Here is a 27103-nt window from a genome sequence, read left to right on the forward strand (position 1 = left end):
TAGCTTTGACTGAAGTTGCTTGTGTAGCTTTGGATAACTATCCAGCCATGGGCCCGGGTTGCTAGACTTGCTTTATCTTCGATTAGCGACATTGATCTGACTGATTTATTCACTAGTTGTTTAAAGGTTTTGTGAGGTCCACTGAGCTTCCTGGCTTCTTGGAGGCACAGGGAATTTATTGAGTGCTTGAGGTATTTCGCGGCTGCACTATTGCTCTTTCTTTCCATCTCATTCCATAGGTTGTGATTTAGGCTTGTGGCATCTCCTCTCTTGATCTTATGCCATCTTTTGGCGTAGGCACCCATTCCTTCCAGCGTTTGATTTCTCAGGCCACATTCCAGCCTTATTTGTGCCTGTGATGTATAGTTGGGCAGGCTGAAAATCATTCTCATGGCCTTCGCTATTGTGCTGTTCAGTTGCTGAGCGTGCGTCCTCGGAGGCATTCGCGTCCGTAGGTTAAAGCCGATGTTAGTTTTGCCGGAAGCACTTGTAGCAGGGGGGTAAAGCTTCGGCCGACTGCTTTTGTTTTGAGGCTCCTTAGTGCGATCCCTATGCTAATACCCCTCCGTTTTATTGCTTCTTTTTGCTGGAAAAAAGAGCCCTTTCTGTCAAGAATTACCCCCAGGTACCTGTACTCCTCCACTATTTCCAATGTTGAACCTCCCATGTGCCACTGAAACCCTGCAAACAATGTTTTTGTGTTTATCCTCATTATTTTGTTTTTTGAGAGGTTAATGCTTAGGCTGTTTTCTGTTGAGTACTTAAACGTGGTGCTGATCAGCCTTATCGGTGTTCTACTGATTAGGACGATGTCATTGGCGTACAATAAATTGGATAGGGTGAGTCCGCCTATGCTTGGAGCATGGGAGATAGTATCATCCAGCTGCTTTGGAAGGTCAGACATAAAGACATAAAGATGTTGAATAGTGTTGGCGCCAGCACGCAGCCTTGTTTTAAGCCTTTTGTGGTCTTTATTTTTCTTGACAGGAGATCCCCTGGCCCTAGCTTTACTTGGACCCATGTGTCAGTGTGTAGTAAGATCAGCTGTGTAAGAAGGCTCGATGGAATGTTCCTTTCTTCCAGCTTTGACCATAATAAGTTTCTACTGACGTATTCAAAAGCTGAGGTAAAATCGATGAAGCATACGTACAGGGGCAGATTAGCTGCCTTAGTGGCATCAATGAGGAGCGAGAGGGCTAGCATATTTGACGTTGTGCCCATTTGTTTGCGGAAACCTGTCTGTGTGATAGGGATTACTGCGTTTTCCTCTGTCCAATCCAAGAGCTCCTCTAATAGGAGACCAGCGTAGTACTTGGCTTCGTTGTCGATTAGGGCTATTAGTCTGTAATTTTCAGGATCATTTACATTGCGCTTTTTGTTTATTGGTGCAATTATGGAGCCTTTCCATGACGCTGGGATTGTTGCAGTATCTGTTATCTGTTTGTAAAGTGGCAATAGAGCTGCTGCCCAGTAATACGGGTTTTGTTTATACAGTATTGGGGGAATACCGTTGGGGCCTGGCACCCCTCCACTTTCCCCTTTGCGATCCTGCTTATTATTTGTTTTTCAGTTGGGTCAAATGAGGTACTGACCAATTTTGTTGACCCTGCTGGTTTTTTTTTAACCTTATTTAGTCGACTAGTTGTTGCAAACTGTAGCACTGTGTTGAAGTGTTCCTGGAGGTGATTGGCCCAGGCTTCCTCGTTACATAAGAGTCAATGGTTGGAATCCTGGGGTTCTGGAGAGAGTTGACTGTTTTCCAGAATCTTCCGCTTGTGTTGGTGCCTTTAGTGTCGTCTAGAAATCTCGCCCATAGCTCATCCTCTGCTTTCCTTTTTTCCTGCCAGATTATTCTCTTTCTGCTGTTTTATGTTTTGCAATTCCAATTGTGTTGCGCCGTCCGGTCCGTCGCGATGTAGTTTCCGCAGTAATTTGTTAATATTGCTTTTGAGGAGTTTTAACTTGATGTTTTGGTTTAGGGCCTTGTCGCATTTGCCAGATGGATCGGTTCTCTTACCTCGGCTTTTGCAGTTTTGACGATAGATGTTGGGTTTCCTTTTTATGAGTCTGTCCCAGGCTCCTCGTGAATTGTTCCCAGGCATTTAGGTACTCAAACTTATTTGTGATGCACTCTTCCCACCTTTTTTTTGCATCAGTTGTGAAGCATTCCAAGTCTGACGTGTTGCATTTAATTCTTTTCTGTGCCACCGACAGTGAACATCCCAGGTTTGTCGCTGGCCTAGTTAGCACGGCCCCCTCGAAGTTAAGGCTGAATTCTTGAGGCTGGTGGTCGCTTGCTGACATCGTGTCAATTTGGTAGTCTGTGACTTGCGCAAAGAGTTGCAGGTTTACAAATGTATAGTCTAAAATGTAGCCAGCTGTTGAATTATGAAAAGTAGCTGACGGGGGGCTGTCATTTGGGAAGCGACCATTTAATGCTGCCAGATTGAGATGTTCTAGATCCTTTATGCTAGCCCTTGCCAGCCGGTTTTGGTTGCCCCATTTGCTTATTGCTTGTTGAGGAATGTCCCAAGCCAGGAACTTCTCTTCTAGCCCTGTGTCCCTTGTTTGAGGCCCTCCTAGGAACATATTGAAGTCCCCTGTTACTATGAGACTGGGAGTTGTTGTCTCTATCAGTGTTTTGGAGATCTCTGCCACCAGGAGGTTCATTCATATTTTTTTTTTCCCGGGGGTGAAGGTATACATTCATCAGCCTTAGATTTTGATTTAGGTCTTTTCCCCTCACTTCTAGTGCTATTGTGAGGGTGCAATTGTTGCCTGTCTGTTTTGCATTTGTGTATTTTGATTCGTTGAAGCTCTTTATGGTAGTGTATATTGTTAGGCCACCTTTTGGATGGCCGTATTTTGTATTTCTTTTCCCTGGGAGATGATATGTGTTGAAGACTTGAATATGGCGTGCTTGTTCTAGCCATGTCTCCGATAGGGCTAATATGTCAAATTTTTGGAGGTAGGAGAATAGCTGGACGTCGTCTCTTTTGTTTGCTAGTCCATTTATGTTCCAAGAGCATATTCTTAGTTGTTGCTTTGCAGCGATATTTTGTTGAGTATTTTGTTGGGTGTTTTGTCAGAACTTTGGGGCCCTTGTGTTAATTGTCCTTGCTATCCAGTTCCAGTCTTCTTGATCAGTTAGGCCTTGCTCCGGCCCTTTGATCTGAAAGGTCATCCTTGATACTGATAGGCTTCTAGCCCCCTTTAATACACTTTCTGTTTTTCCTTGAAGTAGCTTGCTCGTTGCCTTATGGGCTTGACTCTCTTTGTGTGCCTGGCATCGGGGATCCGGGTACCCGTTTTCCCCCCATCTTTTTAGGCCTATCCCTCAGGATAGAAAGTTTGGTTCAAATTCCATGATTCTATTCGCTATTTCATTCCTGGCCCATGTTGTGTTTGTGACCTCCAGATCTGACAGGTGGTTACTGTGGACAAATTCCACTGCAGCAAGATCTTTAGTGCTGATGTCTGTCAGACTACTAATGGTTGATAGTAGGAGTAAGATATTTCCTCGGTTGAGGGTATCTCCTCTCCCTCTTGACTTGTAGTCTGGAATGAACCGTATGGTGCTGCTATCGGATAATGCTCTGGAGTCTTGTTTCAAGGGTGAGCCCTTGCTTCTATCTGCTGATGCACCCCCCTAAGTTTTAGTTTGGTGGGTTTTTCACTTTGTGTTGGTTTATCCGTCTTCCTGGCCGGTGTTGTTTTTTATGATCTTGAGCGAGCTCTCTGATTTGTCTGCTGCTACTTCTTCTGATGCTTTCAGGGACGTTATAGTTAGTTGGAGATTTCACTCGTACCAAACCATTTGAAATTCGACCGTGATAGTTATTAGACTTAGCTATAACTCGAGCCCCCGCAATGCACTGCTGATGACATCACATGTTACATCACTCATGACATGCTCAGTGACATCATTGATGACATCTCTGATGACATCTCAAATGACATCACTGATGACATCATCCACGTGATCATTTGATGCACTTCCTCATACCCTAATAAAACCTTTCATACACCCACTCTAAAATACAGACCACTAATATCGTAACCATAGACAGACCAATAGCAGTTAGCACATACCTGCTCAGTGATTCAAATGTCTACACACTAACCCATACAGTCACTCATACACACAGTCATTCATCTATAGAGCCACTGATATATCCATTCATACACCCATATAGACACTCACACACTGCAACTCACCTAAAGAGTTACTCATACACCTGGTCAGTCATGCAAAGAAACTATCACACACCCATTTCCTTGCTTATACAGTCGTATATACACCACCACACTTTTTTATACAGATACTAATACATACTTACTCTCTTAAACAATCACTCATAGAAACACACACTCATCCATACAGATATTCTTGCAATCACTCACTCTCAGATATAGTCATTTATATACTCCAACACTCACATATACTGCTTAAAAACATATGTAGTTACTCACACATGTACCACTGAGAACCCATTCACTCACCAACACACCCATACACACACTCACCCGCCCATCCAGCGGTTTCCATATGCACTCTTGAACCCATACACCCAGTGAAACAACCACTCACATATCTATGCACAGTCGCACCCCCCCACTCACCCACATAGACACTTAGGCACCCATACAGATACTCAGGCAACCAATAAATAACCCATATAGACACTCATGTAGCTACTCACCAAGCCATGCAGCGCTTACACACCAACAAACAGACTAATAAAGACATTCACACAGTTTAGTCACTAACCCATGCATTCAGTAAGAAGCATTTAATCACTCACTTATACAGTCAGTCACACACCTACTAAATTAGCAGTTCAGACACTCATTCACCCACTCATACTTCAGTACACCTTGGTGTGTGTATATATATATATATATATATATATATATATATATATATATATATAACACAGAAACACACATTCACTGGATAAAGTCATCAGTGATGTCATTTGAGATGTCATCAGTGATGTCCCTGAGTATGTCATGAGTGATGTAATATGTGACGTCATCTGCAGTGCATTGCGGGGGCGCGAGTTATAGTTAGGTCTACTAACTATAACTGCTGAATTTCTTTAGTTTTGTACGAGTGAAATCTCCAACTAACTATAACGTCCCGAAACCTATGTTTTTTTTCCAGTGAATTTCTAAGGTTTTTTAAATGCTAATTTCTAACTAGAACATCCCTGAAACCCATGTTTTTTTCAGTGAATATATATGCTATTTTTATATATTTGTAGAACATTAATTTCTATTTATGTATATTTTTAATTATTTAATTTTGTTTTATTTCCTATGGGGTTTTATTTTCACTACCTCCATTATGTTATATGGGGCAGTTTTGCAATACCACTGCATGTTTAGTGCTGGAATTACTACAAAAGAGTAAGTTACTACAAAAGTGTAAGGTAATACAAAAGTGCAGTATGTGAATACTGGCAAAGTAGTAAACATACTCTAAAGTGTAAATGTACTCAAAAGCATCAGTTACCTTTGCAAATCAGGCCAGGTTTGTCGGCTTTTTCCTATTATCAACAATCTTCTACCAACCTTTCAAACAATGGTTAGATAACACACTATTTGACTCCTTATTTGCACAAAGGGGAATTGGAGATGGAAATTATTTGCCTTGGGATGGTGGTATGCTCCATTTGTCTAAATTAACAGCTACAAAGCAATTAACACCACAACCACTTGACAGCAAGGGATACCCACAGGTTGATAGCAAGAATGAGCCTTCAGGGTTGATAGTTAGGAAGCGTCTATGAGCTTAGTGTAATTAAGGCACCATGAAGTAGAATCGAAATTTTCCTACCTTAGTAACGGTAAGTTTCAATTCTATTAAGGACACGGAGGCGAGGATTATGCTATTCTCTCTTCGCTTTATTCATCTTACAAACTCCACAGCAGCTTTATTAACATCATAACAGAACCGTATCCAAACAGGGAAAAGCTGTCCACAGGAAAACAAAGTTCGAACAGGGTTGAGCCAAACTACACAGCCTATGAGTCCATGTAACAACACCCTCATTGTCCTTTCTCAGTGTCCATAAGACATAGAAAGTCTCTCCTTCCTAGCTGTCCCTCCTCTTTCTTTGCGCGTACATCACAGAATCACTGGTCTTGCTTGGCACCATCATGTCCTAGAACAAAAACACATTGTGTAAAGAAACTGATAAAGACTGAGCATCAAGCCACCATAATAATGCAACAGTACTCAGTCGAATATCAGTAAAGGCATCAGGAAAAAGGTTACTTACCGCCATACGGGCGACTTCGCACAACCGTGCCGTGGGAGGGATAATCCTCGCCTCCGTGCCCTTAATAGAATTAAAACTTACCGTTACTAAGCTAGGCAAATTTCGATTCTAAGTCAGGACCGGAGGCTCCGATTATGCTAGTTTAAGCTTACTCAACACCAAATGAGCAATATCCACCACTGGTTTAAAATAAAACTGTTTAAAGGTGGAATCTGAAGACCAATCCGCAGCTCGCATCAAATCCTCAAAGAGAGCGCCCAGCGAGAACGCTTTCGACACCATAGCACCCCTGGCTGAGTGTGCACCAAACTGTTTTGTGTCAATACCCGCCTCTTGCATGACCCAACGCACCCACCTAGCAATGGTGGGGGAAGATACTGCCTTGTGCTACTTCCTTAATGCAATAAGGAGTTGTCTTTCGCCCAGAGGACGCAAGTCAGAGTTGAGGTCCTCGTAGGCCTTAAGGCACTGCACCACACAGAGTTTAGGTGTGTCAGCAAAGTTCGGGTATGAAATTGACCTGGAAGCAGATTTTGTACGCCGCCCGATCGTGAAAGTCACCCCATCCGGGAAGAACACACGTGCCGAAACGTCCAGTGCTCTAACATCCGAGACCCTGCGGCAAGAAACTAAACATAACAACATGGCTAACTTTGCTGATAACTCTTTCAAAGAAAGGTATCTGTTAGACTGCCAAGACAGAAACAGATTGAGGACCACATTAACGTCCCACAAGACCGAATAACGCGGTTCTGGAGGTAGTGCCAGCCGGATGCCCCTCCAGAGTCTGCAAACAAACAGATGCTCCCACACTGGAGCATTATCGATCGGGGCATGACCCGCTGAAATAGCCGAACGCATAGCGTTGATGGTCCGGTACGCTAGGCCGTCAGTCGCCAACTCCGCCAAAAAATTCAGGATGGGAACGATTCCTGCGACCACTGGGTCCAGATCCCGTCGAAGACAACAACATAGCCACCTCGTCCAGGCGGACCGATACCTCTTCGAGGTGCTGCTGGCCCAAGCCTTTGATAATAGAGACTCAGCCGATCCCGAAAGGCCTGGGATCGACCAACGTCGCCCGAAAGGCGCCAGGCCATGAGGTGGAGAGAGCCCTGGGTGATCAGGTGATGCTGTTCTCCGGCTGGGTTCTAAAGAATGTGAGGAAATAGGGGGAGTAGGATTGGAGAATCCCCAGAAAGTTCCAGAAGTACTGGAAACCAGACTTGATATCTCCAAAGCAGTGTCACCAGCACCATCTCCGCCCTCTGCTGGCGAAGCTGGGCTGCCAATCGCACAATCATGGAGAACGGAGGGAACGCATACCCCGTTCCTGACTCCAATCCTGCAGGAACGCCATCGTTGCCTGCGCCAGAGGGTCCTGTCTCCAGCTGAAGAATCTCGGAAGCCGATGATCCAAGCGGGACACGAATAGGTCCACCGAGAAGGGGCCCCAGGTGGTGGACAACCACCGGAAGACCTGGGTCTCCAACTTCCACTGACTGAAGTCTCGCAAGTGTCGGGAGTGCCAATCTGCGACCTGGTTGGACTGGCCTGGCAAGTACTCTGCCGTCACCGAAACGTGGTGTGCCAGGCAAAAGCCCCAGAACTCCTTTGCCAAATTCGCCAGGGCCTGAGAGTGAGAGCCTCCAAGGTGGTTGATGTAACGCACCGCGGAGACGTTGTCCATCCGCAGCAGGACGCACGAGCGCACTCTGTCCTTGGTCCAGCATTGGACCGCGAACGATCCCGCTAAAAGCTCTAGGCAATTGATATGAAGTTCTTGTTCGTCTAACGTCCAAGCACCTCCAGGAGAAAAATCGCCGCAGCAGGCTCCCCATCCCGACCTGCTTGCGTCGGACTCTATGACGACATCGGGGGCTGCCCCGAAAATGGCTCTGCCATTCCAGGCGTCCATGTGGGAAAGCCACCAGGACATTTCCTCCTTGACCTCGACGGACAGAGGGACCAGCTGGTCGTATGCCAAACCACTTCTGAGGTGGTGTGCCTTGAGTCGCTGCAGAGCACGGTAGTGCAGGGGCCCCGGAAAGATTGCCTGGATGGATGACGACAGTTGCCCTACCACCTGGACAATCTGACGGAGGGAGACGTGTGTTTTTGAGATAGTCTGACGTAACAGATGCCAAATCTTGGCCATCTTCCGGGATGGGAGACTCAAGGACGCGTGAACCGAGTCCACGACAAACCCCAAGAACACTATGGTTTGCGACGGGGTAAGAACAGACTTGTCCCCATTGATAATGAACCCCAAACCTTGCAGCAAGGATACCATCTGACGCACCTGGCCCGCCAACTTCCGAGGACATTGAACCACGAGAAGGATGTCGTCCAAGTAGACGATCATCCTGACACCCTGACTCCGAAGGAATTCCACTGCTTGATGGAGGACCTTGGTGAGGCACCAGGGTGTCGAGGACAGTCCGAACGGAAGGGCGGAGAATTCTTCCAGGAGGCCTCGCCATTGGAACTGTAGAAAGCGTCGGTGTGGGGGGTAGATTGGAACGACCAGATAAGCATCTTTGAGATCCAATCTCGCCATCCAGTCGCCTGGAAGAAGGATGTGGATCCCCTCCATTTTGAAATGCCGGTATACCAGCCACCCGTTGAATTCTTTCAGATTGATGACCGGACGGCGCCCCCCATCGGTCTTCTCCACCAGGAAGACGTTGCTCAGGAACCCTTGGGGGTGCAAAACCGTCCGACAAATCGCCTATTTGCGGAGCAGCTCGGACACTTCCTCGTCGACCAGAAGGGCGTCCGCCACTGAGAATGAAATGGGACGAGGGAACACCTCTTGATGGGGTAAATCGTAAAACTCGATGTAAAACCCTTGAACTGTCTGCAGTACCCAAGCATCGTTTGTGATGGCCTTCCAAGCCCCCAGAAAGGATGCCAACCGACCCCCAATGCGGACTTGAGAAGGAGAAATCAGACTCACCGCCGGCAGCAGGTCCTCCTGCGTTGTTCTTGTAACCTCCGCGGCCACAGAACTTCTGTCCTCTGGTCGGGTAAAAGTTGGTATAATTGGCGCTGGAATTGTATTGACCCCGCCCGGAGCCTTATCCCCTACCGGGATTGTGCTGTCCACTACGGCCAGTCGCGCTGCCCCTACCACGACCGGCCCCATTGGAAAAACAGGACTGAAAAACTCTTTTTATATTGGACTGGGCCTTGTCCAGGCTGGTGAAAGTAGCTACAAATTTCCCCAGCTCTTTCATGAATGGGTCCCCGAATAGCCCCCCTTGAGCCACTGCTCCTGCCTCTGAGGACGCCAAGTCACCGAGCTTCGGGTCCAATTTGATAAGGAGGGAGCGCCTCCGCTTGGTTGACAGAGCGCAATTAGCGTTCCCCCCCCAAAAAAATGTCTCGCCGAGCCCAATTGGAGAGGACCTCGGAGGAAATGGCAGAACCCGACACCTTCGCCTCCTCTGCCATATCTAAGATTTTGGTCATGGGCCCCACCGCGTTAAGAAGCTTATCTTGACATGAGTGCCAAGACCGGTCTATCCCTTTACGCGGATCCTTCTTGTACTTGGCCAGGAAGGTGGCCATCTTGGAATCCAGCTCCGGTGTGCATGCCACCTTCCCGTCCAAGGTCGGGCGAGGACATCTGCTCTTAAGCACCCCCTCGCCTCCTTCTCTAAGGGCTTGCAGAGGCGGCCCGCCACAAACTTAGCCACCTTGTCCCCAGGTGCCCAGGCTGCCGACCGCGGATGAATAATCTCATCCGGGTCAAGCATACTCTAATCATCCTGGGGCAACGCCGCACCAGAACTGGCCGGGCGCCAAGACCGCGATGACCCCACATCATCATCTGAATCCACTGGGGAACCACCATCCAAGGATGCAGAGTCTGGGCTGACAGATTCTGCGGGAGGCAGGGCTGGAGTAGGTGCCGGAGGAGGAATGGTAGCCTTCGCGAGAAAGGTGCTCTTGAGCCGGTCGAAAGCGTCCAAATCCACCCCCTGGGACCCTCCCGGGGCCTCCACTACACACCTTTCTTAGGAACCGAGGAACCCTCCCCTGGAGGCAAGGTAGGTACGGGGCCAGGGGGTCCAAGTGAGCGAAAGCCAACTTGGTGCACTCCATTATAATGCGATTTGACAGGCGTTCCTCCATTGGGCCCACCACATCACTCACGCACTTAAATCTGGATTCATCCACTGCCTCGAAGAACTGGTCATCTAGAGGCAAGTACTTGACCTGTTCTTCCTCATAAAATTCCTCGTGACTCATTCTGACCACCACAGCACAATACCCAGACAAAAAACGACCACTAGGGAGCCTGACGCTCTAAGGGAACAGTAAACAGTCAAAGAAATAAATTCCCAGGCAAGGAAACCTAGGGCCCTAGGCCAGAAACACTCCCCTCACAACGGAGGTTTTGCACAGATCAAGATAAAAGGGGGTGCTCCCTTCTGTATTATGGGCAACCTGGCAGGATGCAAAAAACTTTAGGCGAGGTGAAACCTCAGCGTATACGGGGTCCTCAGGAAAACCTGACCGGGCCAACCGCCACCCAACGCGCTAAACGGCTGCAGCCTTCAAACATGCGCACTCGCCTACCGGCGTTCACGCGGCAGCGCCGCCTGTTACAGACCCCTGCCGGGGCGTTCAGGTAAAAATGCCGGGAATAAGGACACCCCTTGGAGGTGTTCAGGTGTGGCGGTAGGGGACAAGGCTCTCCGGTCCGTTGGTCTCGCCGCGCGGTCCCCTCACTGAGGAGACGCGCCGTGGCGACCAATGAGACGCAGGAGCTCCCCCTGGCGGCCGAAATACCTGACCGCACTGCAGATGGGCAGCCGCGAAAGGAGCGAACACGCTCCTTCGCTGTCGGGGGACCTGTAAAGGAACTGTTCAATCCGACACAAGCCTCCCAAGGCGGATCAGGGTCCCACAAAAGTGAAAACACGGGCCCCGCCGCCCACAACAATCACAACGGTAGTAAACCAAAGCCCCCGCTCCCAACGCCCGAGAGAAGGGAAGGAGACTTATCTGGCGCCGCGGAGCAGCGAAGAAAGAGGAGGGACAGCTAGGAAGGAGAGACTTTATATGGCTTATGGACACTGAGAAAGGACTATGAGGGTGTTGTTACATGGACTCATGGGCTGTGTAGTTTGGCTCAACCCTGTTCGAACTTTGTTTTCCTGTGAACAGCTTTTCCCTGTTGGGATAAAGGTTCTCTTATGATGTTAATAAAGCTGCTGTGGAGTTTGTAAGATGAATAAAGCGAAGAGAGAATAGCATAATCGGAGCCTCCGGTCCTGACATAGAATTTATCTCCTCTGGCTTCTGACTGAGGTACATGGTAAATACTTAAATGAAGGAAAATAATAGGTATTTTTTAAATGCCTGAAAAAATATGCTGTTTGCATCCAACAAGGTCTTAATGGATCCATCTTATTTATGTGTATGTTACCTTCTTTCCAGAAATCTTTTGGCTCATGATTACACAGAAACACATTATTTGCCTGATGGTCAGCAAGTAACGACGTCACCTCAGATTTTGGTACTGTATGAATTGATTTTTTTAAATTAAGTTTGCTATTGCTTGCTGAGGTTTTCAATGAGCCATTTACTCTTAAACATCTTCTTGGAAAAGCAAGAAAGAGCTCTTTAATGCAATAATAACAATTTCATAATTGTGTTTTCTTCAAAAGAGAAGTCATTGACTTGTTACTCAGTGATATGGGAATTCTACACAGAAAGCTTACCTTTTCCGAAGGGATAGTGAGCAGTGGATTTTGTGTAGTGAAATGATAGCACACTCAGTAGGTATATGGTACAGAGGATGAAGGATTAGTGGCATGTATGATGTATTTGTTGAAATTTTGAGTTGTCCTAGTTACACAGCATGCCACACTATAATTGGTTACATGAAATTTACAGTTTTAGCAACTTCTGAAGTGCACAACAAAAGTGCTCATAAATGAGTAATATTTAATGTGCACTTTACGAATACCAGGCATTCAGTAACCCCAATAGTGGAAATAAAACGCAAATACATTTTTCAAGTGTTGTCAGTTGACATCAGCATTTTCACAAAAACAGTTTATCTGATTGTCTTCTAGCCCCAGATTCTTTATCTTAAAATATTCTCCAGGTTTTCTACTGGAACTGGGAAATCTTGAGCGGCATTAGGTATTTAGGTGCTGCCCCAGCACACTGACATGAGTAATTTTTTTCCATGCTCTCAGCCCTGATCCGGACAGAGCTAACTCTCTCCACTTTCTAGAGAACTGTTTTCAACATTTTGTCGACCATTTTTGAGACTTTGTCTACCGGTGTGTAGGCGTGGCCTCCCAAAAAAACCTGTGAGGTTTAAACCATGTGGTTTCTGTCACAGGCAGATTTCTGTGACAGACCCCCTCTGGTTTGTCTCTGGTGCCACAACTCCAAGCCCAGACAGGACTGCCACGCCATGGAGCCCAAGGCGCTGCGGAAACGATACCTGAAGCTCCTAGTTGTCCCACGGCAGTCAACTCCACAATGTGCCAGGTCCTGGCCATATAGAAGGTCCTATTTGCTGAGCCATTCTAGGCACTTGTCATCACACTCGAAATCATTGAGTAAGTCCCACAAAAGATGGAAGGAATTCAAGAAGTCAAAGTGCGCTTTATCTTTGCAGAGCCAGTCCAAGTCATTGGACGAGGCGTGGGAACAACATCACCACTCTAGGCCCCACTTACACATGTTAGCGGCTGAGCGTGTGTCTGAGACCGCTCTGTGCTGCCCTGAAGTCCCAGGACTGACCCCTGCCCAGCTGTTGTTGTTTTATGATTCCATGCACCTCAGTGTTCTCCCCAGACACTGGCCTAGTCTGTCCTCCTAGTGTGGCTAGGGAGAAAGGGGCTTCCTTTGCCATGCTGGGGAGTAGGGCGGCAGATCTCTGGGCCCTTAGGCAGCACTCAGTGGCAGTCAAGATGAATGTCTTGACATTGCTGCTTTAGTTGCCCCCACATATTCTCCCTTTTAATGAAACATTTAAGGATATCCTGCTCATGGCGTGGGCCAACCTGTGCATAAGGGATCCCATGTACAATTGCCCGTGGCCATTGCCCTGCTCCTGGGGACCTAACCTTCCTCACCCAGCACCCCACCCTGGAGAGTCTGGTTGTCTAGGACTTCACTTCCAAAGTCACCCATGGTGAGTTCCCTACCACACCACCAGATAGAAAATCCAAGAGTCTGGATACCTTTGACAGGAGGATGTGCTCCTACATCGGCCTTCCACTTCTGTAGTTGAAAACCGCATGTCTCTTGGGCTGATACATCCATACAGATTGGGATTGTGTTTCTCAAGTGTTGCCCATGGTCTTGGAGGAGGCTGGAGCCATACTGACCCAGGCTATGGCGGATGGCAAGAATGCAGCTAAGTTCACCATTGGCTCCAGAATGGATACAACCGAGTCACTAGGCAGAGCGATTGTGTCAACAGTGGCACGCAGACACCACGCCTGGCTGAGATCTCTTCACTTTTCAGGTCAATGTCTAGGTATCCCTTATGGTCATGCCCTTCTATGGCTCCCATCTCTTTGACTATAAGGCAGATTCCTACTTGGAGCACTTTAAGAATATCTGGACCACTGCCCAGTCGATGGGTCTCTCCATGGCCCTCTGCCAACCACATTATGCCTTTCGTCCCTTTTGTGGCTACAATAGTGGTTATTAGACACATCCAGTCCTACCTAGCCACCAAGGTCCACAGGCTTCTTTGTGCTTTTGTGGCCACAGACACAGTTCCCACAAGCTTTGTGGGATAAATAGTCAGAGGTCGACCCAATCTGGAGCCTATCCGACAGCCGCATCCTCAAAACCGCTTTATTTTGACCTTTAACCATCATGAGCAGGCAGCTGCAGGCAGGGTCTGACATCACCTATACTGCTGGCAGTACATAAAATCAAACAAGTGTAGTCTATTTTGGATGAAGAAGCCATCAAGAGGGGGTCCGCATCAGAATTAGATCGCAGTTGCTATTATCACTACTTTCTGGGGCCCAGGGAGGATGGAGGTCTTTGCCCTATTTCAGACCCCCGCCCTCGCAACTTCTTGCTGAAGAATTGGGGTTGTAGGAATGTAGAATCTTTCTGGTATAGTTACCCTCAGTTTTTTGTCTGTTGTCCTTGTGTTTTGATTGTAGTACACTGGGATCCTGCTACTCAGAGTTAGGACCCCAGTGTTGGTGCTCTCTCTCCTCAATTCATTGGTAAGTACTTTGTACACCCAACAATTGGTGTACTGGTGTACCCCTGTAAGTCCTTAGTATTTGATACTAAGGTACCTAGGGTATTGATACACTAGGAGTCTCGCATCGGCTGCAGCAATATTGTGCCACCCATTGGAGCCATTGCAGCCTGCTTGAACTTGTGCATGCATCTTTCATGCCAGATATAAGTTTTTCCTTATCCTGGTCACTGCACTTAAAACCTCTTAGTCATCCTTAAGGCATACCTTTCTGCCTACCAGCAGGGTGCATGGCTCTAATTGTAAGGGTGCCCCTGCAGAAGCAGAGGCACCCCTACAAACCACATATTACATCCTCTAGCTTTGTGAGTGCGGCAAAGCCATTTTAAAGCATGTAGTGGACACTGGCCAAGTTGCGATGTCCAGCTAGATAATGGTTCCACTAAACCCAGTCTTGTTTGGTATCACACATGTTGGAATAATGCACCTACACCGATTTCAGTTTTAGTTGAATGATACCATGTACTGGGGGCTCTTAGGAGGACCCACTCCCCCATGACTACCTGTGTAGCCTTGCAGGGTCTGCGTGCAAGCTAGCGCTGCTGCCGACCCCAGACACTGTTCTGCTGTCCTGCTGCTGAGCTTAACTCAGGAAGGGAAGGGAGAACAAAGGATTTCCTGCAGAGGAGAGGTGTAGCCACCTCTCATTAAGAAATAGGTGTCTTAGACTGGGGGGGGGGTCTTCCGAGCGCCTCCAGACTGCTTTGAAGGGCACATTAGTGCCCTTCTTGCATAAACTGGTTTGCCCCAGTCCAGGAGCCCTTATCTCCCGCTCTAGCATAGAGCTACACAAAGGACAGGGGGTTGCAGTTTTAAAGAAGGACCTTTCCCAGGGGATCCTGAAGAAACCCTTTATAGGATGAAAGGCTGGAGAGTCACCTGACCAGTGGGTGCTCCAGGAACCGGGTTACTTGTACCAGGGAAGCCAGGTGCATAGGAGTGAAGTTACGTCGCAACATCCCATAGACAACAATGGGTGACTTGGCAAGATATGCTTCTGGAGAAGTCGCTGAAGAAGTCCAGTGGAATCCAAGGGTAGCTTCTTGAAGTGGAGAACCTGCAAGCAGAGGGACCGGGTCTATGCCATTCGAAGGTGATCAAGAGGCACGGAAGAACAATGACCACCCTTGGCATGGAGCTCAGGAGAATTGATGAGGACCTTGTTGTGGCAGCTATGGGAACCAGGTGTTATGTTATGTTATGCTATGTTATGAGGATTTATAGAGCACATGGCTACCCAAAGGCTTCCCAGCGCTAGGCATAAGACCTGGTGAAGCGAGTGAAAAAAGTTAGTCGCACTTGTTGAAAAGCCAAGTTTTCTATTTTTTCGGAAGGTTGCTTCTGAGGCTGTGAATCTAATCTCCTGCAGAAGTGAATTCCATAGCTTAGGCGTCAGGTGGGAAAAGGCTCTTCCGCCCCATCTAGCCCTTTTTATTCTGGTGTTTTTTAACAGGCACTCAGTGCCTGACCTCAGACATCTGTTGGGAAGGTATAAGCACACCAGAGTTCTGATCTTACTGGGCCCTTTGTTATTTATGGCTCTGTTTGCTAGGCAGAGTGCTTTAAACGTGATTCTTGCCTCGATCGGAAGCCAGTGTAAGTTCCTGCGATGTATACTCACTGATTTCTTCATTGGAATCTGACACAGAAGTCTGGCCGCTGCATTCTGGCCTACCTGTAACCTGTTAATGCCATATTTAGGTGCGCCTAGAAGGAGCGAGTTACCATAGTCCAAATGTGACATGACCAAGGAGTGTATGGTTGTTTTCCTCAGCTGTATGGGGATTAGCTCGAGGATCTTGCGGAGCATTCTTAATAGCCCAAAGCATGTGCCCACCACCTTCCGTTCTTGGGTCTCCATAGACAGCTCTTTATCCATCCAGAAACCGAGATTCTAAATGGCAGTGCTCGGGACAGGAGAGGTACCTAGGCAGCGTGGCCAACTGACTAAAGGCCTGGGTATCCCTGCATTACCCAGGACCATTAGTTACATTTTGTCTCCGTTTAATTTCAGACCGCTCCCTGGCATCCATTTAACCACTTGTTCGAGACAAGGTTCTAGCTGGCCTGACTCTCCATTGGACAGGGAATCAAGTGACATCACCAACTGGGTGTCATCAGCGTAAGAGATCACGGAGATACAGTATTCCTGAACTATGCAAAAAGAACAATTGATGGACAGAATGCAGAACAATGTCATACATTAACCCCAGTACAGAGATCTGAGCCTAAATCCATAGTTCTTTTGCTCACCATGCCATTCCAGTTTGGACCCAGCCATATGCAAATCAGTCTTGACCCTGCGCCAAATTGGAACAGTCCAGGCCGAACTGCCAGGCCAGGCGTCCCTGGACTGGAAACAAGCCTACTAGGACCAGTTTCGGGCTTTCAGCCCTCATCAGTCAGGATAGCTTGACTCCTGTGGCATGCAGAGCACACAACCCACATCTGGGCATATCCGTCCCACTCAGGGTGACAAATGCAAAAAGAACAATTGATGGACAGAATGCAGAACAATGTCATACATTCACCCCAGTACAGAGATCAGGGCCTAAAGCCATAGTTTTTTTGCTCACCATGCCATTCCATTTTGGAACCCGCCATATGCAAGTCAGTCTTGACCCTGCGCACAATGGGAACAGCCCAGCCCGAACTGCCAGGCCAGGTTCTCCCTGGACTAAACACCAGGGATTTTTTTGTTGTCTCTTGTTTATAGGGTGTGGGCTGCCCAAAACGGGCATTCCAATGCCCCCACCACTGCGCCACTATGACAGCCTTTCGCAAATGGGGCCAGTATGCCCCAATCTGCCAACCAGGAGGGGATAAAGCCGACTAGACGCCTGGGATTTTTATGTGAAATTTTAATTAGGGTGGGGGCTGCACACAACGGGCATGCCAATGCCCTCACACCTGTCACATTTACAGACTTTCTGTCCCCCCTGGGGGGAAGATGGGGCAGTAGACCCCAATCTGCCACACCTGAGGGATTTTCTTGTATTCGTGTAGGGGTGGGAGCTACTCAAAATTGGGCATGAAAATACCCCCACCCACCCCCCAGAGAAATTCCAGTCTTTCTGCCCCCCCCAGGAGCAGTGGCCCAAAACGCAACGTGGACACACCACATTTTACAGTGAAAACTGACATTATTTTGCAAAGTGCCTAGCTGTAGATTTTGAACCCTAGCACTGCCGGCACCTAGGGAAACCTAGCAAACCTATACATTTTCTGAAAACTAGACACCCAGGGGAATCCAGGAAGGGGTGACTTGTTCTGCTCTCACCAGGTTCTGTTTCCCAGAATCGCTTGCAAACCTCAAAATTTGTATAAAGGAAAAACACATTTTCCACACATTTCTGTGGTGGAAAGTTCTGGAATATGTATGGATCCACAAAATTCCACCAAGCCTACATTCCCCAAAGTCTTCTGAGAAAAATGTTACCTCACTTGTGTGGGTGGGTCAAGTACCCGCGACAGGCAAGGCCCCAAAACCTATTGAGGCGACTTCAAAATTCCTATCACAAAACAACCTGGTTTTGCAAGGGGAGTCCCATGACAAGCACCTGGGATTTTGGCCCGGACTCGCCGCCATAGAGGGAAATCTACCAAACCCACACATTTCTAAAAACGAGACAACCTGGGGAGTCCAATGAGGTATGGCTTGCGTGGATCCCCCAACGTTTCACTACCCAGAATCCCCTGCAAACCTCAAATTTAGCAGAAAAGAACACAATTCCCACATATTTTTGTGTGGAATAACCGTGGCAGCACAAATGTACTACCCCACAGTGTTCTCCTTCATGTCCCGAGTAAAATGATACCTCACTTGGGTGTCCAATGCAGAATTGTCTAAAAACGTATTTTTAAAAAAATGTAGTGCATAGAAGTCTCTGTGCTATACCCTTATTCCCTATGTTTTGGGCTCTTCCCAGTCACTGGCCCTTGCCCCACCCACATAAGTGAGGAATCATTTTACTCGGGAAGCTGAGGGGAACGCTGTGGGGTAGGACATTTGTGCCGGCACAGTGATTCCACCCAAAAATATGTGGAAAATTTGTTTTTTCAGCTAAATTTGAGGTTTGCAGGGCAGGAAAACGTTGAGGGACCAACACAAGCCTTACCTCGTTGGACTCCCCTGGATGTCTAGTTTTCATAAATGTGTGGGTTTGGTAGTTTTCCAAGATGGCCACTGAGCCCGGGGCCGAAAACCCAGGTGACCCCTTTTGCAAAACCAGGTTGTTTGTGATAGGTCATTTTTATGTCTCCTCAATACGTTTTGGGCCGTTGCCTGTCACAGGTACTTCACCCACCCACGTGAATGAGCTATTATTTTTATCGGGAGACGTGGGGGAACGCTGGGTGGTAGGACATTTTCGGATCCACATAGATTCCAGAACTTTCCCACTCAGAAATTTGAGAAAAAAAGTGATTTTTTCAGCTGAATTTAAGGTTTGCAGGGCATTCTGGGTAGGAAAACTTTGGGGTACCCACTCAAGCCATACCTCCCTTGACTCCCCTTGGTGTCTAGTTTTCAGAAATGTGTAGGTTTGGTAGGTTTCCCTAGATGGATGCCAAACCCGGGACCAAAAACACATGTGACCCCCCTTGCAAAACCAGGTCATTTTCGGATACATAGGGGGCATCTGAGTTTTTGGTCTCGAGAGCCATCTCATGCTAGTATGAGTATTCCCAATTTCGGAAATGTGCAAATATCTACTGTTTTTAAACTCTATATTTTGTTCCCATTTCAGAAATACATCGGTGACTTTCATACCGATTTTTCCATGTATACATTTTCCCAGAATAATTGCTATATACCCTGTACATAATGAAAAACCATTTTGCTGCTCAGTTTTTGGCTCTGAGTATGTCGGGTTCTTGGTGAACCTACAAGTCCTATATATATCCCACAACCAGTAAGGTCCAGCGGATGTAACAGTATATTGCTTTGAAAGAGTTGTCATAATTAGAAGCAGTTACAGGTGAAAACGTTGACACAAATGGCTGTTTTTTTCAACTAATTTTCAATTTTTCCTATATTTAACTGTTAGTTTTGATAAAGAAACCTTGAAGGATCTACACAAATGACCCCTTGATGAATTCAGAATTGTGTCTACTCTTCTAAAATGTATAGCTTTCCAGGATCCATTATTGCTTTCATACCCATTTCTACCATTAACTGGAAGGAGGTTAAAAGCACAAAAAATAGAAAAATAGGCTATGTCCCAGAAAAATTGCAAAACTGTGTAAAAAATGTTGGTTTTCTGACAAAAGTCTGTCATTCCCTAAAAGCTGGGGAAATGGTGGTTTCAGCCCCACAAACCCTTTTTTTTATACCATTTGCAGGGAAAAGAAGACACTTTCATTTGCAGCACTTTTTTCCCATCCCCCCCCCCCCCAAAAAAACAACATATAGCTGTATTTTGGCTAATTTCTGAACCCTGGGTACCTTTAGAATCCCCATGATGTTGGAAGAAGAAAAGGACACAAATTTGGCGTGGATACCTTGTGTGGTCAAAACAATACAGGGGTCTAAGCGCAAACTACCCCAAATAGCCAAAATAAGGCTTAGCATGGGGGAGGCCTTGCAGCAAGGGGGTTAAAAGGGCTCCTCTAACTTATAAACATTGAAGAATCGACTCCGGTGTTTGTAGGGATGTCCTGCTCACACAGGGGCACCCTCACATTTAGAAGCAAGCATCCAGCCCTCAAGACTAAAGGGACTACCATAATGGTGACTTATAAGTTTTAAGTGTAGTGACATCAAATATAAGGAAACTTATATCTGTCGTGAGAGGTGCACACACCACCTCACACAGGCTGCAATGCCAGGCATGTAGTCAGAGTTTACGTGGACTCCCATAGGTGGCACAGTACATGCTGCAGCTCATGGGAGACCCCTGGTGTACCTATCCCCTTGGTACCATATACAAGGGACTTATAAGGGTACACCAGTAACCAACTGTGAAGGTACCAAAGTTCTTACTAAAGCCAATTTGGGAGAGAGAGCACAGATGCTGGGGTCCTGTTTAGCAGGAGCCCATCAAACTACAGTCTAACCACACTAAAACCAGGCAAAAAGTGTGGGTTATCATGAAAGCAGATCCTACTTTCCTACAGTGGTCACCACAGAAGTAGTGCTACCCACTTCCTGGATTATTTAAGGGCTCCCCCGAGGGTGGATCCCTATATTTGTCCGGACTTCATCTTCAAGAACCTACTAGCTTCATGTGAAGATTTGTTTAAAGACTCTTCTACTGTTCGGCACTGAACTCTGTTGCTGGAACCCAGTCAGGAATCAAGACAAGACTACCTCTGATAGGAAGACTCCTACTACAACTTAGTTTCCGTGCTCCTCTAAGTACTGCACCCTCTGTAGCTGTGCATACTCCTGAGTCATCAAGGACTCTGCATGCATCAAGGTAGTAAGAAGGAATCACCTTTGAAGTGAAGGAGTCACTTTCTTGCATCTGTAGGCACCTCGACAATGACAACCGGCATGTGGATCCTGCTGTCCCAAGGACACCTCAAGGCTCTACAACACAGGTGGTGGTTGGTGACTCTCCAGAGGCCTGACATGACTTATCTGCAGCATGGGAGACTGCAATCGCTCTCCAGTTTCTCCCGACTGAAGAACTTCAAGCTCCGAGAAGCCCCAGCCTCAAATATCATGCAGCTTCAAGAGAGACATCCCAACTGCAACTCTGGCGACCTGGGCCTCCATGTTCTGTGTGTTGCTGCAGCTTCCTTGGGACTCCCTGTGCCTGGTGGCAGAGGGTCCTCCTAGGGTCTCCATTGATTCCTGATGGCTCTCCTGCTTGCTGAGGTCTTCCCTTGCCCTTGCTGGGTGAGTCCCTCAGACCTCGTTGGTCTGCAACTAAGGATTTCATGGTGCAACATGTCTGTTGTGTTTGTCAAGGGTTGCTGGTGGTCCTGCCGACCACTGACCTTCCTGCATCTTGTCAACTGACATAGGTCAGCTCATGGACTTCTCCTGTGCCTCTGCAAAGTTGTCCGGACTCCACAGCTGCAGCTTCAAGATATCCGTGCTACAGTAAAGCACCACAGACGAGCTGGAATTGTGCTCCTGCTCCTCCTGGAAACCTTCAGGTGGTTTTGACTCTGTCCCCTCTTTTTGCAGGTACTCTTTGTCCTGAATCCACAGCTCGGTTCCGGCAACCTGGTCCACCAGATTCTGTAGCAGCTAGACATCCAAGGTTTTCAATTGACATCAACAGGCGGTTCTGACACAACTTCGCACCTATGCACCCAATCTCCCTGGTGTAGGTAACCTGGTTCTATGGTAATCCACGGATGGGGGTGACCTCCAAATTCCCTTGTTCAAACGGGTTTCCTCGGGGTCCTCTTGGAAAGGTCATGAAACAGAAAAACTCCAAATGTGACGTCCCCTCGTTATCCTATGGACACTGACCTGGGTATCACCTCTGCACACGGGCGCCTAGAAACTCATAGTTAAGTTATCTGTGGTGGTTCCATGTTCCATGCTCCCTGTGTTCCCTAATTCCTTGGGTGTTTATTTTATTCTGAATTGATCTCTCGGGATAGGAGATATACTTAATAATTTTAGTGTTGGTGTATAATAAATAGAAGGTATTTTTCAAACACTTCTATGATACTTTCTTGTGTGTTAGCTACCCTGACTGACTTGTGTGGTAAATGCACCAGCTGTACACCCTCCTGAATAAACCTTATCTGCTAACCATAGCTACCCTTTGAGAACTTTGGTTATCAAGAACTACTTCTACTCTCACTAAGAGTCGCATGAACTCAGTGCACGGTGCCTCACCAAAAGGTGTTTACAATATACTGAGCCAGCTCCTAAAGGGGTATCTTTCAAAGATTCATATGCTTGAATCATTCTCCATCATTGAAGTGGTAGTCCCACTGTATATAGTAATCAGTATGTATTAATTTAATAGGCTGTAAAGGAAATGCAAGTTTCAGTTTGAGAGCCTATCTATATCCTTTTTAAAAAAGGACCAACATTGAACTTGACCAATCAGGCGACAGCACCCTCTAGAACACTCCCAAAAGAGGCATCTTTCCTCAGATTTTCACTGCATGTCATGTGTGAGGGAGTCTCCCTAAGACCTGCTCAGTTATCAGGTTTGGTGACTTTCAAATTATCTTTTCTCTGTGCATGTATGTCTGAGCTGGTTAAGAAAGGACTATTTAGACCTTGTGCCATCTGCGGTAAGAAAAGGCTTCATGCTGAAGATCCTCATAAGGAATGTATTTATTGCCTTCATCTTTCCCACAAGTTGAGAGACTGCAAAATGTGTAGAACTTTTTCTATCAAGACCTTCAAGGATTGTGAGGGAAGACTTTTACATTGGTTACTGTAGGAGGTGGGCTTAGTATATGGTGAACACTTATTTAAGTGATGCACCTTGCACTAATTCAGAAAACCCTTATGGTGATTTTAGTGGTCTTAGACAACCATAGAAAGCTCTGTAAGGAGTAGCTCTGGAGATCAGCCTTTAGGCTTATCTTGAAGGAGTGTTAAGCGCCTTGTTTTACCAGATCTAATCATGTAGTGTAGAGACACACCCCTCCTGCTTAGACAGCTTTTTCAAAAAGTTTTTTTGCCGTGTACACATCTTATACTACTCACAACATGCAACGATCATCTTGATCAATATTCATGGTCTGTTCATTAGCCTCGCACGTGTGACAATGAATCTGAAAAGTTACATCTAAAAACAAATGTGTGTACACGATCCCCCTTTTAGCTGCTTCTGTAACATTTTGACATTATTGTGCTGCCTTTTGGCCTGGGTTTTGGTGGCTCGAAGGGGTATCATCAGCCATGGGTAGAGTGCCCATCCTAGATCACATGTGACAAACAGTAAAGAGTAATTTATTTTTATTTATTTAGGTTTCTTGTAGAGCGCTAACAATCATCCCAAAGGGATATCACGGCGCTGAGATTGCTAAAGTGCGGGTGCAGTGGACATAGTTGAATGTGTAGATTTGTGTTGCAGTATGCTCTGTTGTCAGGCTTTACCAGTATAGTAGTGTGTCATATGTGAGACTTTCAAATTCACGTTTGACATGCATTGTTTGACTGTAATGAGCGTTATCACTATGTATGACGGAGCCTCACTACTGATCCTCCCTCTATCCGAGCACATTCACATGTGGGTGCTTCGCAATAGCAACACTTTCAATTATACCGCACCCCCTTGACATGCGTCTCTGCGCATATCCACATGCTTGACAATGACATGAGATGTTGTCCATTCAATGTTTTCGAACAACATCTCATTAGCGATAGTTGCCGCCCTCCTGATACACGCTATATTAATGTAAATTGTGCATTCTGCGACGTCAAAACTGCAACAGAAACACACATAGGTGCACTGCCTGGCTAGTCAGGAACTGAACAACGCCCAGGTCCCTAGAATAATTATTCACAACCCTAGTCTGGCCTAGCGTACGCAAGCCCAGCCCACTTTGCGTACGTAGAAATAGGATAATGACAACGCCACATGTCCCAGTTCTTTCACACTGCCTCAGGTGATATGGCCTCACCCACCTCGCATATCACAAGGCAAACAAGGATTTACTATCACAGGGTGGAAGCCATGCACCTGCCCTCTAATAGCAAACATAAATGTCCCACAGATGCAGACCTCAGGACATTGTATGAGCTGCGCCTGGGAGGTGGCGCTCCATACACCATGATGCATTGGTTACTGCATAACTACAGAATTAGTATAAACGCATACTAACACTACTTGCGTACGTGTAGTACAGCGACCTGAGTGTACTGAAGAGACAGCGGAAGCCCAAAATCTTAAAATATAATCCCTACCAGAGGTTGAATGACATAGTTCAATGAGCCGACAACCCTGGTATGAGTAAAAAAAGCTTCACGAAGAAAACAGGTCTTCAGCACAACACAAGCAAGCTCAAAATATTTTTGAGTGCTGCCTTCTTTTTACCTTCTCCAGCTCGTAGCCAAATTTATGTAGTGAAGAGGCAGACAGCAGTGGATCCGGTAAGTAGATTTATTACAGGAAAACAAGACAGCTTAAACAGCCACCAACAGAAGCAGACAGCAAGGCAACCGTCTTCTCCAGCACCGTGTATACACTCCCAAAGGTTTCCCTCGTGACAGCCCCACATTCTAACATTACATACTTACATTCTACCAGCATTACATACTAACATTTTACTATGACTTACATTACAATACTACACAGAGCACATGACTTTACAGCAATGAGCTCATGGTTTCATCCACGACTCTTGAGACCGGTAGGGGTGAGTATCTGTAAGTATTACTTTTATTTAATTTAATTAAAAATCATAAAAGCATGAAAAAACACATATTACATAATAATTATCTAAGATAAAAGTCTGTAAAATGCAAACAAGTAAAAAACATTATAATTTCATAAGCTTTGGTCGCAACGACAATTAAAACAAAAATATTATAATCTATACAAATTGTAAGAAGTTCATTGCAGTTCAATATGAAAAGAGCGATATTTGATGTCAGTGCAGAAAGGGAGTGACCAGACAGACATATACCTTTGCCATGTGGAATATTATGTTTTTTTGTCCAATTCTTTTACTGCTATTTTAAAAAAGGTGATGGCTCGACATTTCAGCTGAATTGACAGTCCACTAAGGCATTGTATCACTGCAGCTCTGGACGACCTCAATTGGTGTTTCCTAAAAATCTCATGGAGGACTATTTTCCGAGGTTCTAATAGCAAAGGACAGATGCATAAAAGGTGTAATAACGACTCTTCTCCTTGTTCACACAGGCGACATTTTTTAGTGGGCCATGTAGACTTCCCTTTCGGGGTTAGATCCTTTGTGTGGAATGAACCCAGCCGCAACAGCGTCAAATAGTGCTTTTTGTATTGCGAGAAGTATTCAGACAAGTATGGTTGGGGTTTCAGACACTGATATGATTGAATCACTGCCCATGCATAATTTTTCCTAGCAAAAGCAGATTTGTCAATAAATAGCGAAGTTCGTTTTATTGCGCTGTTTACCATATTTTTTAACCCGGAATATGATGTTGTATGCCATGCCTCTTCAAGATGTAGATCAGCGAGTGATTCTTTTAGGACTGAAACAATAGAGTTTTTTTGCCTCGCTTGCTTTTTGATTTCTTCCCAACAGCAGTGGGCTAAAGTGTTGTCTTCCGCTTGCCTCATCCGCCAGTAATATTTTGCCATTGCCCCTTGTCTGGCAGGTTTCTGATTTTTCAGCCAGTATTCCAGTCAAACTTGTGCCTGAGAGTTGTGCCGAAGGAATTAAAAACAGGCGCTTAAAAAAACTCGATTGGGCTAGGTTTAAGGCGGCTGCATCTTTTGTATTCATAATTTCCGACCCATATGATATTGAGGGTAAACATTTTGCTGCAATTATCTTAAGCAACTGACCTGTTAGACAACCTTTTAGCTGCTTCTGTAACATTTTTAAAGCATAAAGGAGTTGCTTTGCTTTAATATTCCCTTGGTCCAAGTGTTGCTTATATTTAAGTGTATGGTCAAGTTGGAACCCTAGGTATTTGTATGAGTCCACCTGGGATATTGTTTTTTCCTCCAGTTTCCAGGTGAATTTTCACCTTTAACCCTCTTTTGTGATGACTACTAAAGCATAATACCTTAGTTTTCTTAAGGTTTATTATTTATTGAGCAGAAGTGATATAAGATCCTAGTTAGGTCATCGATCGCTGCAGGCCTATTGGTGTTTGTGCTAGGAGCACGATATCATCTGCGTATTGAAGGCTCCTGATTGATGTTTTGCCTAATTTTGGGGGGTCAGTTTGCACTTGTTGGAGGTATTTCCCAAGATCGGCTCTGTAGATGTTGAATAAACAGGGGGCCAACACACACCCCTGCTTTAGCCCGTTTAATGTTGGGATCTTGTTTGTTATGGTGCGGCCTTCTCCTTTCCTTATCTGCACCCACGTGTTTGAGTAAAGGTTGATTATTGCCTCCAAAAGTTTGGGCGGTGCCCCCCAGCTTTGCATTTTGGCCCATAACTTCTTTCTCTGAACCTTGTCGAACGCTGCTTTAAGGTCAATAAAGCAAGCGTACAAGGTTCGAGATTTTGCGTAAGCTTGATTGGCTAGAAGTGTTACAACAAAAATATTGGTAATCCGGCCCGAAATCCAGTTTGAGTGTTTTGTATTAGGTTTATGCGATTGACCCAATCCTCTAGATCTGCCAAAAGATTTGAAGCATATATCTTGGCCTCCACATCAATCAGTGCAATCATTCTATAGTTCGCATGGTCTGAACGTGAACCCGTTTTGTATATGGGATTTAAAATGCTTCCTCGCCAGGAATCCGGGATCAAGCCGGTTGCTAACGTGTGCATAAACAATGGAGGTAGAATACCAGTCCAAAATGAGGGGTCGTGCCGGAAGAGTGCATTTGGCAAGCCATTAGGAACTGGTGCTCCTTCAGATCTTACATTTTTTATTATTTTAAGAACCTGATCTTGTGTAATCTGTAGCAGATATTCTGAAGATTCTAACTTTTGTGTTTTATACGTGGTATCT

General features: G+C 46.2%; 1 protein-coding gene across 1 annotated transcript in view; it reads left to right on the forward strand.

The window, feature by feature from the left end:
- The window catches only part of LOC147683096 (zinc metalloproteinase-disintegrin-like cobrin), a 2407169-nt gene that overhangs the window by 382274 nt on the left and 1997792 nt on the right, over positions 1–27103 (forward strand). The window contains exon 4 of the mRNA XM_086942497.1: positions 11739–11817. Coding sequence (XP_086798623.1) covers positions 11739–11817 — 79 coding nt within the window. The remainder of the gene's footprint in view (positions 1–11738; positions 11818–27103) is intronic.

Source organism: Lissotriton vulgaris, chromosome 11 (genome assembly GCF_964263255.1).
Source record: "Lissotriton vulgaris chromosome 11, aLisVul1.2, whole genome shotgun sequence".
In the NCBI taxonomy this organism is placed as follows: Eukaryota; Metazoa; Chordata; class Amphibia; order Caudata; family Salamandridae; genus Lissotriton; species Lissotriton vulgaris.